A 13,997-nucleotide genomic window follows, 5' to 3' on the forward strand; every position below is an offset into this window, starting at 1 on the left:
TTTTTAAGTATCGTAAATGTCTTGATTGTTATAATATGTTCCTCAATAATTTATTGTTGTATATATGTTATATTTGCATGTGGTGATATTTTTTGTGATAAATGTGTCGAATAAGTCGTGAGATTGGCTTTCTCACATAAACAATCTCATCTTACATTGAGGAAAGTGAAGGAATAAGACCTAATACAATCTTGATAGTATGAGGTCACGTTTATCTGTGAAGCTCGGTCTTGATAAGTGGTCTAATATACTTATTTTGTAAGTCAGATGCGGATTTTTCTGAGAATTTTGATTCAAGAATCATTGAAGTGAGAAACTCGGATTAGACATCTAATGGTATCTAGATCAAGATCAATATGGTTTTATATATTTAAAGAATAAGATACACGCATTGATATAATGCGAAAACACGGGAACACATATTTCTTACCATGTGCGTTATTGACCAGAGGGTAATGGAAGAATAGATCACTGTCTCTTCATTGTGAGGCCCTAAGAAGTCACATTAACTTTTTATTGAAATAACTTTTGACCTTCTAATGTCTTTTAAAGTACCAAGCAGTGTAGTAGATTTTAATATTTTAGTGTAAGATACTTTGGGCATGTCTTCTTCGTAAAATAGAAATCTTAATTGATCACCTTGAATTGCATCTAAAATGTTTCCCCCAGTCCCAACTGGCGTTATGACTCAACTAGTATCCCTAGGTTTGCAGCCATTTTTCTTTTTCTTTTGGGAAGGGTTTTTTTTTGGGGGGGGGGGGGGGGGGGGGGGAGCTCTACGTGGTAAAAGATTACTTGCTTTAATTATTTTTTTTGGATAACCGTGGTGTCCGAGCCAGCTTGCGCGCACCTCGACTAATTTCACGGGATACCTGCCACCTCCCACCAGCAACAGGTATCAGGTAACTCTATCCACCAAAACTTGCATAGATTGAGAAGAAATCACCTAGTATTTGCCTCCGTTGGGATTTGAACCTGAGACCTCATGGTTCTCACCCACTTCATTGACCACTAGGCCACACCCTTGGGTGCATTACTTGCTTTAATTTTCTGGTTACTAATTCCATTTGTTAAGGCTAATTACCTTTCAAGTAACCTAATAGTATAACAAGATTTTATAGTGCCAGCATAGACAAGTTAAACTCGAATTGAGTTTACAAAATCAAAATAAGAAAGGTCAGGAAAAATATGAAAAGAAGAGGAGCATTCAATTTCATTGGCAATATATAATGAAACTCAACTTTATTTTTTCTTGCATACAGATTTGAAGTTTTAATTATAACTAATCGAAAGCTCTTAATGAGACAAATTTGGCAGCTAGTTTACTACAGCAACCATGTATTAATAATCTACCACACGAACTTCATTAACCTCTGCTAATTACAAAAATTATTTTGCCCAGCAGTAAGGCAAATCCTAGTTGTCCTGCCCTTGTCCTTCTTTCTTGACATCATAATTCAATATCCACGGCTGAAACACTTGAAAATTCCAGGATAAGCATCAAATGGCGCTTTACCAAAATCCAAGTGTACAACACATCATTCAAGATCCAGAGGAGGAGGATAATAATAACAGTAATAATAATACTTGTACACATTTACACTCGAGCCTCCAGATTAAGGTCTTTGTGAGTGTAGACAATTGCTTTATCACCATCAACGACTTGTCCAGATCCTCTTGCAAGCCTACAAACAAAATTGTACACCATTACGTTAGTGTCCCAAATATCATTTCAGTTCAAAGTGCAAAATGGAAATTACAATATCTTGTGCTCAAGGGAACTAGCTTAGCAAGATTTTCACGCATAACAATAACAAATCCAGTAAAATCCCACAGGTGCGAGCAGTGGCGGAGGCAGGATCTTAGCTAAGGGGGTTCAAAAAGAAAAAGTTAAAAAAGATTGTAGCTAGTGGGAATTGAACCTATGACGTTACAAAGGTTTTGAACCCCCTCGACCACTAAGCTACACTTTTGGACTATATCAAGGGGATTCAAAACTTAATATATAAAGATAAAAAACAGATTTTGCCTTATATATACAGTGTAATTTTTCGGCGAAGGGGGTTCGCCGTACCCCTACCCTCACCCACTAAATCCGCCCCTGGGTGCGGGGTCTGGGAGGGTAGTGTGTATGCAGACCTTACCCTTACCCCGATGGAGTAGAAAGGTTCCCGATAGACCCTCGGCTCAAGATTTTCACGCATGAAACCAGAAAACAAACTCAGTAAAATACTACGATGAGGACATGATAATAGCACAAAAAGGTAATGATAGTTTGCCTTCCATAATCTTAATATACCAAGCAGAAACGAAAATTCTGCGTCTCCCATGTTCCTAGAGACATACTAAAAACAGCTATCTATAAACTCAGATCAGGCCTCCTTTCCTGGTATCAATAACTATATACTATGTAATCAGGCCTATCGATTGCTCTGGACTTGACACCTCAAAAGTCAACATTAAAATGTCTTGTTAAACAAATTCCTTGTTCATATAAGAATAAGTGATATGTCAGCCGTTGTTACTTTACTCTCTCTTCTATATACACATGAAATGCAAAGAGACATAATAGGCACACAATGTTTTCTCCTCAAGGCAATGTCTCAAGAGGAGTTTCCCAGATAATACTTGTATCCAAAGGCATAATTTCCAGAAATATATAGAAGTCATTTGACTCAAATTCAGAGAGTTATTAGCACGATACCATCTAGTTGTCAGCAATCCCTCCACTCCAACTGGACCACGAGCATGAATGCGACTTGTACTAATCCCCACCTATTCAGCCGAAAAAAAATCAACTTATGTTGCACTGCCAAACAATGATAGCAACATACAATCTGGATCTACTGATCAATTAAATACCTCAGCACCAAGTCCAAAACGAAAGCCGTCACTAAATCTTGTGCTTGCATTATGAAGTACAGCAGCACTGAAAAGTAAACGTTCCATAAAGAATATCAATACCATTTAAGAAGGTTGTATTAGTGTTACTCACATTAACAGCTTAGGTAAGTAGCAACAATGTGTATCGTCTTGGTAACTTGTGAAATCCTTCAAGGTCTTAGTACATCATGTTTAAAGAAATTACTTGTGCAAGAGGATGAATGAAAAACATACAGAGCAATGCCGAAATAGAGTATACAGTGGCAAGTAGGGGTGTACATAGGTCGAGTTGGTTCGGATTTTTCAATTATCAAACCAAACCAATGGTGTCGGGTTTTTAAATTTATAAACCAAATCAAACCAACAAAGTCGTATTTTTCAATTTCGGTTTTTCTCGAGTTTTTTTTCGGTAAAGTTTTCATAGCATAAAATATGTAACTTGTGCTCCAAATATTTCTTAAATCCTAGTAAAATACAACTATATAATGTATTTTCCAAGAAACTAAAATCCTAGTAAAATACAACTATATAATGTATTTTCCAAGAAACTAACATAATAATCTGAGATAAGTCATAGCATTATACTAAAATATTCAATAACAAAGATAAAATAATAAAATTACATAAAACAAATATTGCTAATTAATAAGCCATAATGAAAATTAACATAATCTAAAAATACTATATAGGTCATGCTAAAATAAGTATAGCTAATAAGTACTAATATTAATTACATAACTAAGCACTAAAGAAAACGATAAACTAAGTTATGCATTTTCATTATAAACCAATGTAAAACTAAAATAATTATCCAACATTATCGTCATTCCTAGTATTAAATTGAATTGCTTTTGTTAGCATTAGTATTGTTTTGAACTTTGTTTGAGTTACTACATTTATGGGCTTTAAAATTTATTTACCATTCAAGAATGTTAAGTCTAAACTTGAAATAATATGTTAAAAAATAAAACTATGAAAAAGTTTAAGAAATATTTATAAATTACATTACGATAAATATTTATATGTATAAAATATTTTTAAAAATTATATAAATATACTATCGGGTTGGTTTGGTTTCGGTTTGACTTTTTTTTAGTTAAAACCAAACCAAACCAATTATGGTCGGGTTTTAATTTCAATACCAAACTACATCGGGTTTTTTTTTCCGGTTTGATTCGGATAATCAGTTTGGTGCGGTTTATCGGTTTTCTTTGTACACCCCTAGTGGCGAGTATACCTGTCAACTTGACGTAAAAAGAGTTCAGCAACTTCTTTGTCTTCAGTAATGATGCTATCAGTGTGAGCACTGTCAAAAAGTGAGGTACCACATAAGCATTTTGCAATTCGAATAAATAAAAAAAATTCGATGAAGTACATGGAAAATGGCAAAGAGAACAACCATAAAAATTGAATAATTAAGAAAATGTAACTTGCCTTCCGTGACGATGTATATGATCTATTGCAGCGTTCACATCTTCAACAACTTCCACAGTGCAAGCCAGTGCACCATATTCATGATGGAAGGAATTTGCTTCGGGAATATTAAGTAGGGAGCTTGCTTTAGGTCCACCAAATAAAGAAACACCTGCAAATGATGCAAACAACATTTTACATTTGTTCATATCTACAACAATTGGACAAAATGCCAGCAGCATTTGCTAGATTTTTCAAAACACATGATCTACTAGTTGCTGGTGAATCTATAAGATCTCTAGCAATTTACAGCTTCAGATTTATAGGAAAAGTACCAATCTCTGAAAATTACTACTAGGGAAAAAATATTATTAGTCCAGTTTACAATCTCAATTGAGATGCAAGAGCACAAAATTACAATTAGCAAAATCCTTCAAAGACGATGGTCAAATAAACTGTGTAGAAAATTCTAATTAAATAAATAAGAATTCAGTAATCTATAGGTTTCATGTCATGTTGGTGAAAGGTGAAGGACTGACAGAAGATAACCATAAACATGTAAAAACCGGAGTATTTTGGGAATCTCTAGTTTTAGAATGAGATTTAGAGGACCTCTAGTATTAGAGAAACCTTAATTTGCCAACAACAACAAACAACAACAACAACCCAATATAATCCCACTAGTGGGGTCTGGGGAGGGTAGTGTGTACGCAGACCTTACCCCTACCCTGGGGTAGAGAGACTGTTTCCGATAGACCCTCGGCTCCCTCCCTCCAAGAAACCTTAATTTGCCAAAATAAGATAAATTACTTGGTATTGGAATGAAATTTACCTAAATAGAGTGGAATAGATACAGAGGATTCATACAGCAGACACTTCATGAATGAATGTCACCAACTAATTTGGGATGGGACGAGTTGAATTTTTGGACTGCGGGACAACAGAGGCGGTCAAAAACATCCTAAACTATAAAAGCAAAGATGACATAAAACTACATAGAGAATTACAAACAGTGAGAAACACTTTGAAACATAAAATGGATGGAGGAAGATGTGTCTTGACTCAGACTACAAACAAGTAAAGTTACGAATAGAGTACCGATGGGCTTTGAGAAAACTGACATGACAAAGGAAGGATTTGTTTTGCGTCAAGATAATACAAGCTTAAACAAGGAAATTAGAAGAATTCTTAAATCATACTGAACAACAAATGAGATGACACAATGCATGTTCCGTAGGCTTCTCTATATAGATGAAATATTTTAATAATAAGAGCCACTTCAAGTAGAAAAAGAAAAACTAAGAAGTAATTTATTATAGAATAACCATCAAGAAAACATGTTATTGCTAAACTTGGCATCAGATTCTTCTTACTTTCTTAAAGCTAAGTGGTCTAACAGCGCTCATTTAGAAGCTTAATTGTACAAGCTCAATTGTACAAAGAGTTTACCAAGAAGCCTCACCTTTTTCTTGAAGTTCCAGAATCAGGTCATTAAGACCTCCGGTTTGCACCAAATCCCTATGAACGAGAAGAGTTTCCTATAAAGGAAAGTAATTAAAAGATGTTAAACATGGATACCTTACAAGTCTGATACTGTGCACTGTATTAGGACAAAGAATTACAAGTTACCATTGCATTGCAGGCTGCTGGATAATCGGTTTTCGCATCCAAAACAATACGTTTGGCCATATCCAAGTCAGCAGACTTATCAATGAAAATGTGGCAAATACCATCTGGAAGAAAATAGAGCATCTTCACCATTTTTGCAGTCTTGCTACCAAAGAAGCAAATTGTGCATATAGCATACTTAGAAGTTATCAATAGTTGAGATAAGATATAGTTACCAGCATGACCAAGAACAGGAATTTTTGTTGCAGCCTTAATTTGAGAAACAAGTTTATTGCTACCTCTTGGTATAACAAGATCAATCACATCATCAAGCTGGAGCAGGGAAGAAAAAAACTCAAGAGACAAACTCATGTCTAATGTACACTTGCATTCAATTTATAAAAAGGTACCTTAAGCAATTCAGGGATCTCTTCTCTAGAAGTCACTAACCCAATAAGTTTTTCACCAACGCTTGGAGGAATGGCTGAGGTAATCACCTGGCATAAAAGGAGGAACCAAAAAGGAAAGAAGAACAGGTGAAAAGCTGTACATTACCAAGTGGAAGTTGAAACACCATGGAAAAATGGTCTGAGGACAAATTCTCAATTAAACCTTGTGTAAAAATGCATTTGATCTTTTGGCCTCCTTTCCTCCTTTCAACAAGAGGCCATTCCCACTTCGGACTGCTAGAGAAGCTATCTGCTCCACAAAGCAAAAAAGTGAAAAGGTTTGTGAGCTTTTGAAATAATAATCCAAGAATAGGCAATTCAAGTATGCATCGACTCCAACATATTTTAGTGGACCACCCTCACCTCCTAGGGTGCCAAATTAAGAAAAGACAAGCTGCTGCACAAGTACCATGAAAACCCAACCACTCTGTTCTTTTTTTTAACCTTTCTGATAGGTTTTCGTAATTTTAAAAAACTACTCTTAAGCGAACAAGTAACTGGTGACGTAGAACTTCCGGAAAATAAAAAGAATGTAAAATATTTTCCATCCCTGCTTACCTGTACAAGTGCATCAGGTCGTGACTCAAAAATAATCAGGAGAACGCCCAATGGAGATGACGTCTTCTCCAATATGATTCCATCAGCAAGCTGAATAAGGCGATAACATTCCAGAAATCAAGATTACATCCCAAAATGAATTCAAAGACAAATCAGTGATCAAGTTCTCTTCATAAATGGTTGTTCTTTATCAGTATTCCCTAAAACTTCAACGAGTTGGCCCAGCTTTTTCTTGGTTAAAGACACAACAGAGTAAAAGATAGGTTTGTCTATACCATTCGATTGCCATAAAGAAACATTGTTAGCATTTTCAGGTATGCAACTAGTGACGAAGACCCAGAGGACCAATGAAACTTTAGTTTTTACTAATAATATTTGTAGCTTCTTCTAGACTGCCTTTAAGCAAAGAAAAGAGAGCTTCAACTAGAATGAAAGCCACTGCCTGGATTCGATTCAAGAAGTGTTCAATAAAGAGAATGGGATAGATGAAAGTAATGGGACAAATGCTATTCCCCATGAATATGCTGCTAGTCTCTGTTGGATGTGGAATTTCTGCTCTTAGGGGAAGATACACTCCTTTAACCCTCTCTTTGAAACATGTATTAGCACCATTCACTATAGTGTGTGATCCACTATATTGTCCAGGACTGCAGAAAGATATTTCATAAGAAGCTATTTCACAAGATTACTCTCCAAACTGATCTTTGTTCCACATCTCAATAAAAGCATTCACTGTACAAATATTGGTATCTGGTTTATTCACCTCATCTTTTTACAAGTCAAACCATAATGTTCAAAGGCACGAGGTAGTGCCCGATAAACAAGATTTACTTACCTCCGTCCTCTTTAAAATGCGGCCAATAGGCTCATCCATGTTAGCAAGCACACGGACAGAGTTTGCAAGACTTGAAATCTAAAATTAAATTCAGCAAGAATACTAAAATAAGTAAATGAACATTCAGTGAGAATAATTTACACAAGACTAGATCTACCATAAGTGAGCAATGTCTTACTTTTCCTGGCTTCAAAGCTAACCGAGATACCAAAGCCTTCTCGTATCCAGCTTGTTGAGCAGCAGCCACATCAGCTTCATTTTCAGCCAGGATTTCCTCTTCATTTGCTTCCAGTGCATCAGCTATATCTAGCAAAATTTTACTCCTTTCTTGAGAAGAGAGTGCCTGAAGTAAAAGAAAGAAATAGTCAGCAGCCGCATCCATGCAGCTCTACTACAATTTATATTTACGTGTCCCTCTATGTAAAATACCTGAAGCCGCCTGGCGCATTCTCTTGCAGAAACTGCCATCTCGCGAGCATCGATATCCCCTGTTGACGCCCATTTGATGGCTTCACGATGAAAGAGAGTGCCAACACGTTCTCCATCTAGTGCTTTAATGATATTGTTGTTGGCGAAGCCACTTGTTCCACAGAGAGAGAGTGAGACACACAATCAGCAGGAGTTGAAATATTGGGAGCAACAAGTAGTGAGCTACCAAAACATTACATCTAATAGGCTCAAGAACAATGCTTTGCTAAGTGCAATATGCTTCCACCAGATACTGAATTGTACTCCTTAACACCTGAACGACTCGTGTGATTACAAGCATCTGTTCTACTCTCACCTTTAAAAACTCATTAGGCCTCTTAATGTAACAAGATAAAGATATTCACAAAATTGTTAACTTTACTAGATAAGCTTTGTCATGTTTGATGCGTGTGGGTTCATCTGAGCTCATCATGTTTGGAATAGACAACAGAAATATATGTGAAAAACCCAGAAAAACAGTAGTATGAATATTCAATTTTTAACCTAAGTTTTCAATAAACTCAGAAATTTGAACCCATAAAATTTAAATCCTGGATCCGTCTCTAATTTGATGGAAGCATCACCTTTTCCATGGTAAAAATGCAAGGATGAATGGGCCATCTTGTTATGAAATTAATGCAACCATTTTTCTTTTTCTTTTTGTGTGGAATAGATGTCAATGCATCAAGCAAAAGCTTCCAATGCTCTAGAACTTCTTAAACATCTCTGCTTGATCAGAAGAGAAATCTTAAAGCTTTTAGACCATCAAACTACAACTTAAGGAACATGAATATTGGGGTCTATCAATGCATATCCGGAAAACATCATAACAGCTTCCACTCAAATCCTCAAGCTTCTCTACCCTGATTGAAAGCTAAAAGCTCAACTTTGACACAAACTGTTTTTGCTGCATTTTCTACTCTCTTAAATATCTTAATAGGACACGCACACAATTTATCAACACAAAGTTCAAAATGTCAGAATTCTGTTAGTATTAACATCATACCTGGTTATCACAACAGGAATGCCAGCATAAGCTGCATACACAGCAGCTTTTACCTTGGCAGTCATGCCCCCTCTTCCCACTCTAGACTTGTCTCCAAAAGTAATCAGCCCCTCATGCTTCTCTTTAACATATGTATGAATTAGCTCTGATTGCGGATCGCTTGGAGGGCCAGTGTAAAGACCGTCTACGTCGCTCAACAAAACAAGAAGATCAGCTTTTAGCTCCAGAGCCAATAGAGCTGCCAAACTGTCATTATCCCAAAAGATTCCAGAGGAATCCTGCAAGGAGAACTAAAAACTGTCACTATTAAGACCAAAACAAGAACCTAGAACAAAAATGAAAAAATTGGAACTTATTATCTTATGGATACTAGCTAAAAATTGAAAACCATATCATGTCAAAGGCTGAAGACCAAACAAAATCAAGATGATATTTTGGACCAAAATTTAAAAGAAACCAATTTAATAAAAGGGTTCATGTGACGTGACAATAAAGTAAAAAACAACAGAGATAAAGAAAATGCATGTAACTCAGGGTCTCAGACATATCAACAATCAAGCAGGTTCCAAAGGATCAAAACTTGAAACAGCTGAACAAACATTTCAAAAATTTAGGAGTTGCACTCTTGGTTGGTCTTAACTCTCGACACAAGTTAGAGTCGTCAGTTTTATTCTCATAAAACATCAATAGCGAAGGGACTGTAACAGAAAGCACCAGATACAGCATGTACAGTAGTAAAACAAGAGAAATGGTACCTCGTAAGGAGCTTTCCGCGTGCTGATAGCATCATTCTCGTTAAATATAGGTACAACTTTCAGACAGAGCAATGAGTTTACAGTTTCATTGAGTTGTCTCCTAAAGTCCGGATCTCTAAAGTCATTATCAGTCACCATAAGCTGAGCTGAGGTTACGTCCAACTGTATGAAGGTAAGACACAAAGCGGGAAGGTCACTACACAATCCTTTGAGCAAAGAAGGAATGGTTCCGCCAAACAAAATAAGGCATTACACCATACAAATATACACAGAAGTTCCAAAAACCAAGCTTTTACCTGACTGAATAACGTATCATACAGGGCCATGAGGCCATTCTGACCCACAGCAGCACAAGCCTTGCCATCAAGATCACCTTGAGGCTTTTGAAGGTCCGCAAAGCTGCAAATATGGAGACTTTCCAAGAATTAGTAAATATACGTTTGAGCAAACCTAGACCTCAATAGACTAGACTTTTCAGATTAGCAGGCTTCCAGTTTATTAGATATACTTAACCTAATAAGAGTAAGGCATGTCACGGCCTTGGCAGCTATATCATCCGCTTTGGCCGGACATCCTCGGCTTTTGGGCCTCATGGTTTTGTCTCCTTGGGCTTTATCCCAAAAGGTGCCTCAACAGTTGAATCCTAAACTCGCTTTTATATGGCCGGCCCCTAACTATACCCTCCCATTCCCATGTCGAATTTACCCAAGGCAAGTTTCACAACGATCTCTTTCGAGTTCAACCGCTAAAGGTCTTTGGGCTGTTACAGGGGCCAATTAGCTATTTAGTACATTGAAAACTGCATTTGAAATGTGAATAATGAAACACACATACTTGATATTTTAAAGTAGTATCTTGTTAATGCCGAAATGTAAAATATTATCTTTTGCTTCTCGTCGACGAGGATAATAGATTGAGTGTATTCTAATATCCAATAATACACGAAATCAGATGTAAAGGTTCAGGTGTCTGCACTTGTAACGTTTTATCCATAATTTAGGCAGTTAGCAGCAGTGTTATCAAAGGCGTAAAGCGCAAAAAAGCTTTAAGGTCCGTTGGGGCTTTAAGCGCAAAGCGCAAATAAAGCGTGGGCTTTAATGAAAAAAGGCGCAACAGGTGAAAAAGTAAAAATATGTATATGTAGTTCAAAACCAATAATTATAAGCATGAATAACAAATCTACATACAAAAAAAAAATTAAAAAGTTTTACGACACTGAAGTGCCCCCAAAGCGATGCGAAGCGCTCAACATGTTTCTCGCTTCAGGACTTAAGCGCTCCTTTGACAATACTGGCTAGTAGAATACAATTCAAAAAATTATACAATAGGCAAAGATGCCATCCATGAGATAAACTACTCTATACATGTTACTGACATTTTAGTAAGAGGTTCTCATTCACCTGTATCACTTAACATAAGCCACACACTTACTTTTAATGATACCAAAAGTTGCATTTAACTCAAACGGGTTGTTAAGCTATTTGAATTAGAATTTTAGAATACAAAGAGAACATCGTTTATACAGAAAGAACAAAGCAGAAACCTGCTATTAATCAGCTTCCTATATCGAAGCCGCTGACGGCCAACACCAACGGCACCTGAGGTCACCAAAATAACTTCAAAGCCTTGGGTGGTAAGTTCCCGAATCTGTAAGTAGTTTGTAAGCAAACATAATAACATATAATTAAAAGAAACTATCTAATCAATATAGTGGAAATTGAGTAAGCATAAGATTCACCTGCTCACACAGTGAGCCCATTCTTCCAAGTGCTAATCTTCCATCACCTCGAGTCACGACTGCAGTTCCAACCTTTGGAAAAACAAAACAATTTGTTAAAAGGAAAACTAAATGTATTAGCACTAGAGATTAAGAAAAAGATAACTACAAAAGATGGTACACCAGACCAGGGGCGCTCAATGAAATCGGAGGCCTAAAGTGAGGAAATAGCATTAGAAATGTGACAACGGTTGGATAAATAGACACAATTAATTTAGATAACCAAGAAAAAATTGTGGTCTTAACAAATTTTCTTTCAAGTTTTTAAGTTTTCTTTTAAGTATTCCACGGTATAACATTTTCTAATATTTTAAAATTTTGAGTTAAATTATTTAAATATTCATATCTACTAATAAAATATCTGATAACTAAAACTAATGTAGTGTATTGAAACAAATGTTAATGTTTTGTTAACTTGAAAAAATCTTACTAATATAAATAATTATAACCATTAGAAAAAGTTTTGGGGGCCTTTGACTCGTGGAGCCTAAAGCAGAAGCTTTAGTGGCCTTATCCTAGAGCCACCATGCACCAAACGTGTAACCAGGGGTGGAGCTAGAAGCTTGGATGCGGGTTCGGTCGAACCCAATAGTCTTTGCTCAAAGAGTGTATTTGTTTTCATAAATTCATTAAATATGTACGAATTTTACATCTAGAACCCAGTTATTAGACCTTGAAGTTGGTCGTTCTAAATTCACAACCAACCACAACAACAATGCAGTATAATCCCACTAGTGGGGTCTGTGAGGATAGTGTGTACGCAGACCTCACCCAAACCCTGGGGTAAAGAGGATGTTTCAGATAGAAACTCGACTTTCACCATCCAAGAGAACTTCCCACCTTGCTCTCGGGTGACTCGAACTCACAACCTCTTGGTTGGAAGTGGAGGGTGCTTGCCACTAGAGCAAGCCAAACCTTTTTCTAAATTCACAACCCACAAAGTTAAAATCCTGGCTCCGCCTATGCATATAACATCTCGCATCCATCGAAAACCAAGGTTCAAAAAACAAATACTGCCTAAGACTTGGTGGCGAGAGTTAGTAGTTACGGTGCAAGTTGGCCCAAAAAACACGATTATTCAAACAAAACAAAAAGAGATAACATGCAACATAGCTGACAAAAGAGTAAAACTAATATGCAGAAATGAAGGATAATTAGGACCTTTTCCAATCTACAAAAAAAACACCATAAAAAACGAAGCAGAATGACCACTGTTACTAAAATCTAACATTCATCGGACACTCAAATTCAACCAAAAAAAAGAGAAAACAAATGCATCATATACTTCATACCGAACTACCTTATTCCATAACTCAAACACCACGACTATACAAATCAAAAGAAAAAAAAATTACTTATAAAGGCATGAACGAGGAAAACACGAAAAAAAAAAAAAAAAAAAGAGGAAAATCAACCATCAAACTAGACATGCAAATATAATGTATACACTAAATAAAGTGAAACAAAAAAAGAAATTGAAAAAGATAAAAAATATACCTTGATAATAATTCGTTTGACGTCCTTAACAAATGCCCGAGCAGGATCAGCCGTATCCATATTCACAAATAAACAAAGAGAAACGGCTCCTCTCCTAGCCTGGTATCCCTAGTGCGGAGAGTCCTCAACTCCCGCAACTCCGCCAAAGCAACAACAAAATACAACTTCAAATCCTCCTTAGTTCTATCTATTTTTTCTGCTTCTGTTTACTTGTGCTCTGTTTTGTTGTAGATTAGAGATGGATGTGTGCTCTGTTTTGTTGTAGATTAGAGATGGATGATATCTTCCCACTTATATATAACACGAATTGACCCTTGAGGTAGATTGAGGGGTTGGAGAAACCGTAGTAGTGTTGTCGTCTACTTTTTTTTCTTTCTTTATTTATATCACTTCTTTTTTGTGTGGCACTGTCAATAGAGCAATTGCGGTATGCCACGTCTGAGGGTAATTCTGTAAATTTGAAGGGAACAACTCAGCAGAGATACATGGACTCTCGCACGTTGTGGCCTTATTTACCGCTGCTTCAATCAGAACCAAGTCAGGACAAAATAGGTCAGTAACTTGTCTCTTCCTCACGAGTTTTCGCGAATTTGTTTTATTTATTTTTTTTAATTTTATTTCATGCCAAGGACGACAATATATGCAAAATTACAGAGTGCATGTGAAAAGGAAAGGAAAACAAACAAAAAACACTTCATGTGGTTAGAGATTGGGAGTTGCTAACCACTCTGTTAATCGAATATTTGTT

General features: G+C 36.4%; 1 protein-coding gene across 3 annotated transcripts; it reads right to left on the bottom strand.

Annotated features, from left to right (window-relative positions):
- Window positions 1-1,189: 1,189 nt before the first annotated feature.
- LOC104108074 (delta-1-pyrroline-5-carboxylate synthase) lies at window positions 1,190-13,590 on the bottom strand. 3 transcript variants are annotated; one of them, XM_009617047.4, is made up of 20 exons: window positions 13,250-13,590; window positions 11,714-11,785; window positions 11,519-11,622; window positions 10,272-10,374; window positions 9,976-10,137; window positions 9,221-9,498; window positions 8,176-8,326; window positions 7,925-8,089; window positions 7,747-7,824; window positions 6,912-7,001; window positions 6,517-6,603; window positions 6,315-6,401; window positions 6,141-6,237; window positions 5,926-6,029; window positions 5,759-5,834; window positions 4,318-4,468; window positions 4,121-4,189; window positions 2,863-2,929; window positions 2,705-2,775; window positions 1,190-1,685 (listed from the first exon to the last, which is right to left on the bottom strand). In XM_009617047.4, the coding sequence occupies exons 1-20, from the start codon at window positions 13,307-13,309 to the stop codon at window positions 1,598-1,600; spliced, it is 2,160 nt and encodes a 719-aa protein (XP_009615342.1). In that variant the 5' UTR covers window positions 13,310-13,590; the 3' UTR covers window positions 1,190-1,597. The 3 variants fall into 3 exon arrangements, with proteins under 3 accessions (XP_009615342.1, XP_009615341.1, XP_009615343.1); XM_009617046.4 differs by having other exon boundaries at window positions 9,221-9,510; XM_009617048.4 differs by lacking the exons at window positions 1,190-1,685; window positions 2,705-2,775; window positions 2,863-2,929; window positions 4,121-4,189 and adding an exon at window positions 5,129-5,226 and having other exon boundaries at window positions 4,411-4,468; window positions 9,221-9,510.
- Between the last annotated feature and the right edge of the window lie 407 nt (window positions 13,591-13,997).

The sequence above is a fragment of the Nicotiana tomentosiformis genome, chromosome 3, assembly GCF_000390325.3.
Source record: "Nicotiana tomentosiformis chromosome 3, ASM39032v3, whole genome shotgun sequence".
NCBI classification, from domain to species: Eukaryota; Viridiplantae; Streptophyta; class Magnoliopsida; order Solanales; family Solanaceae; genus Nicotiana; species Nicotiana tomentosiformis.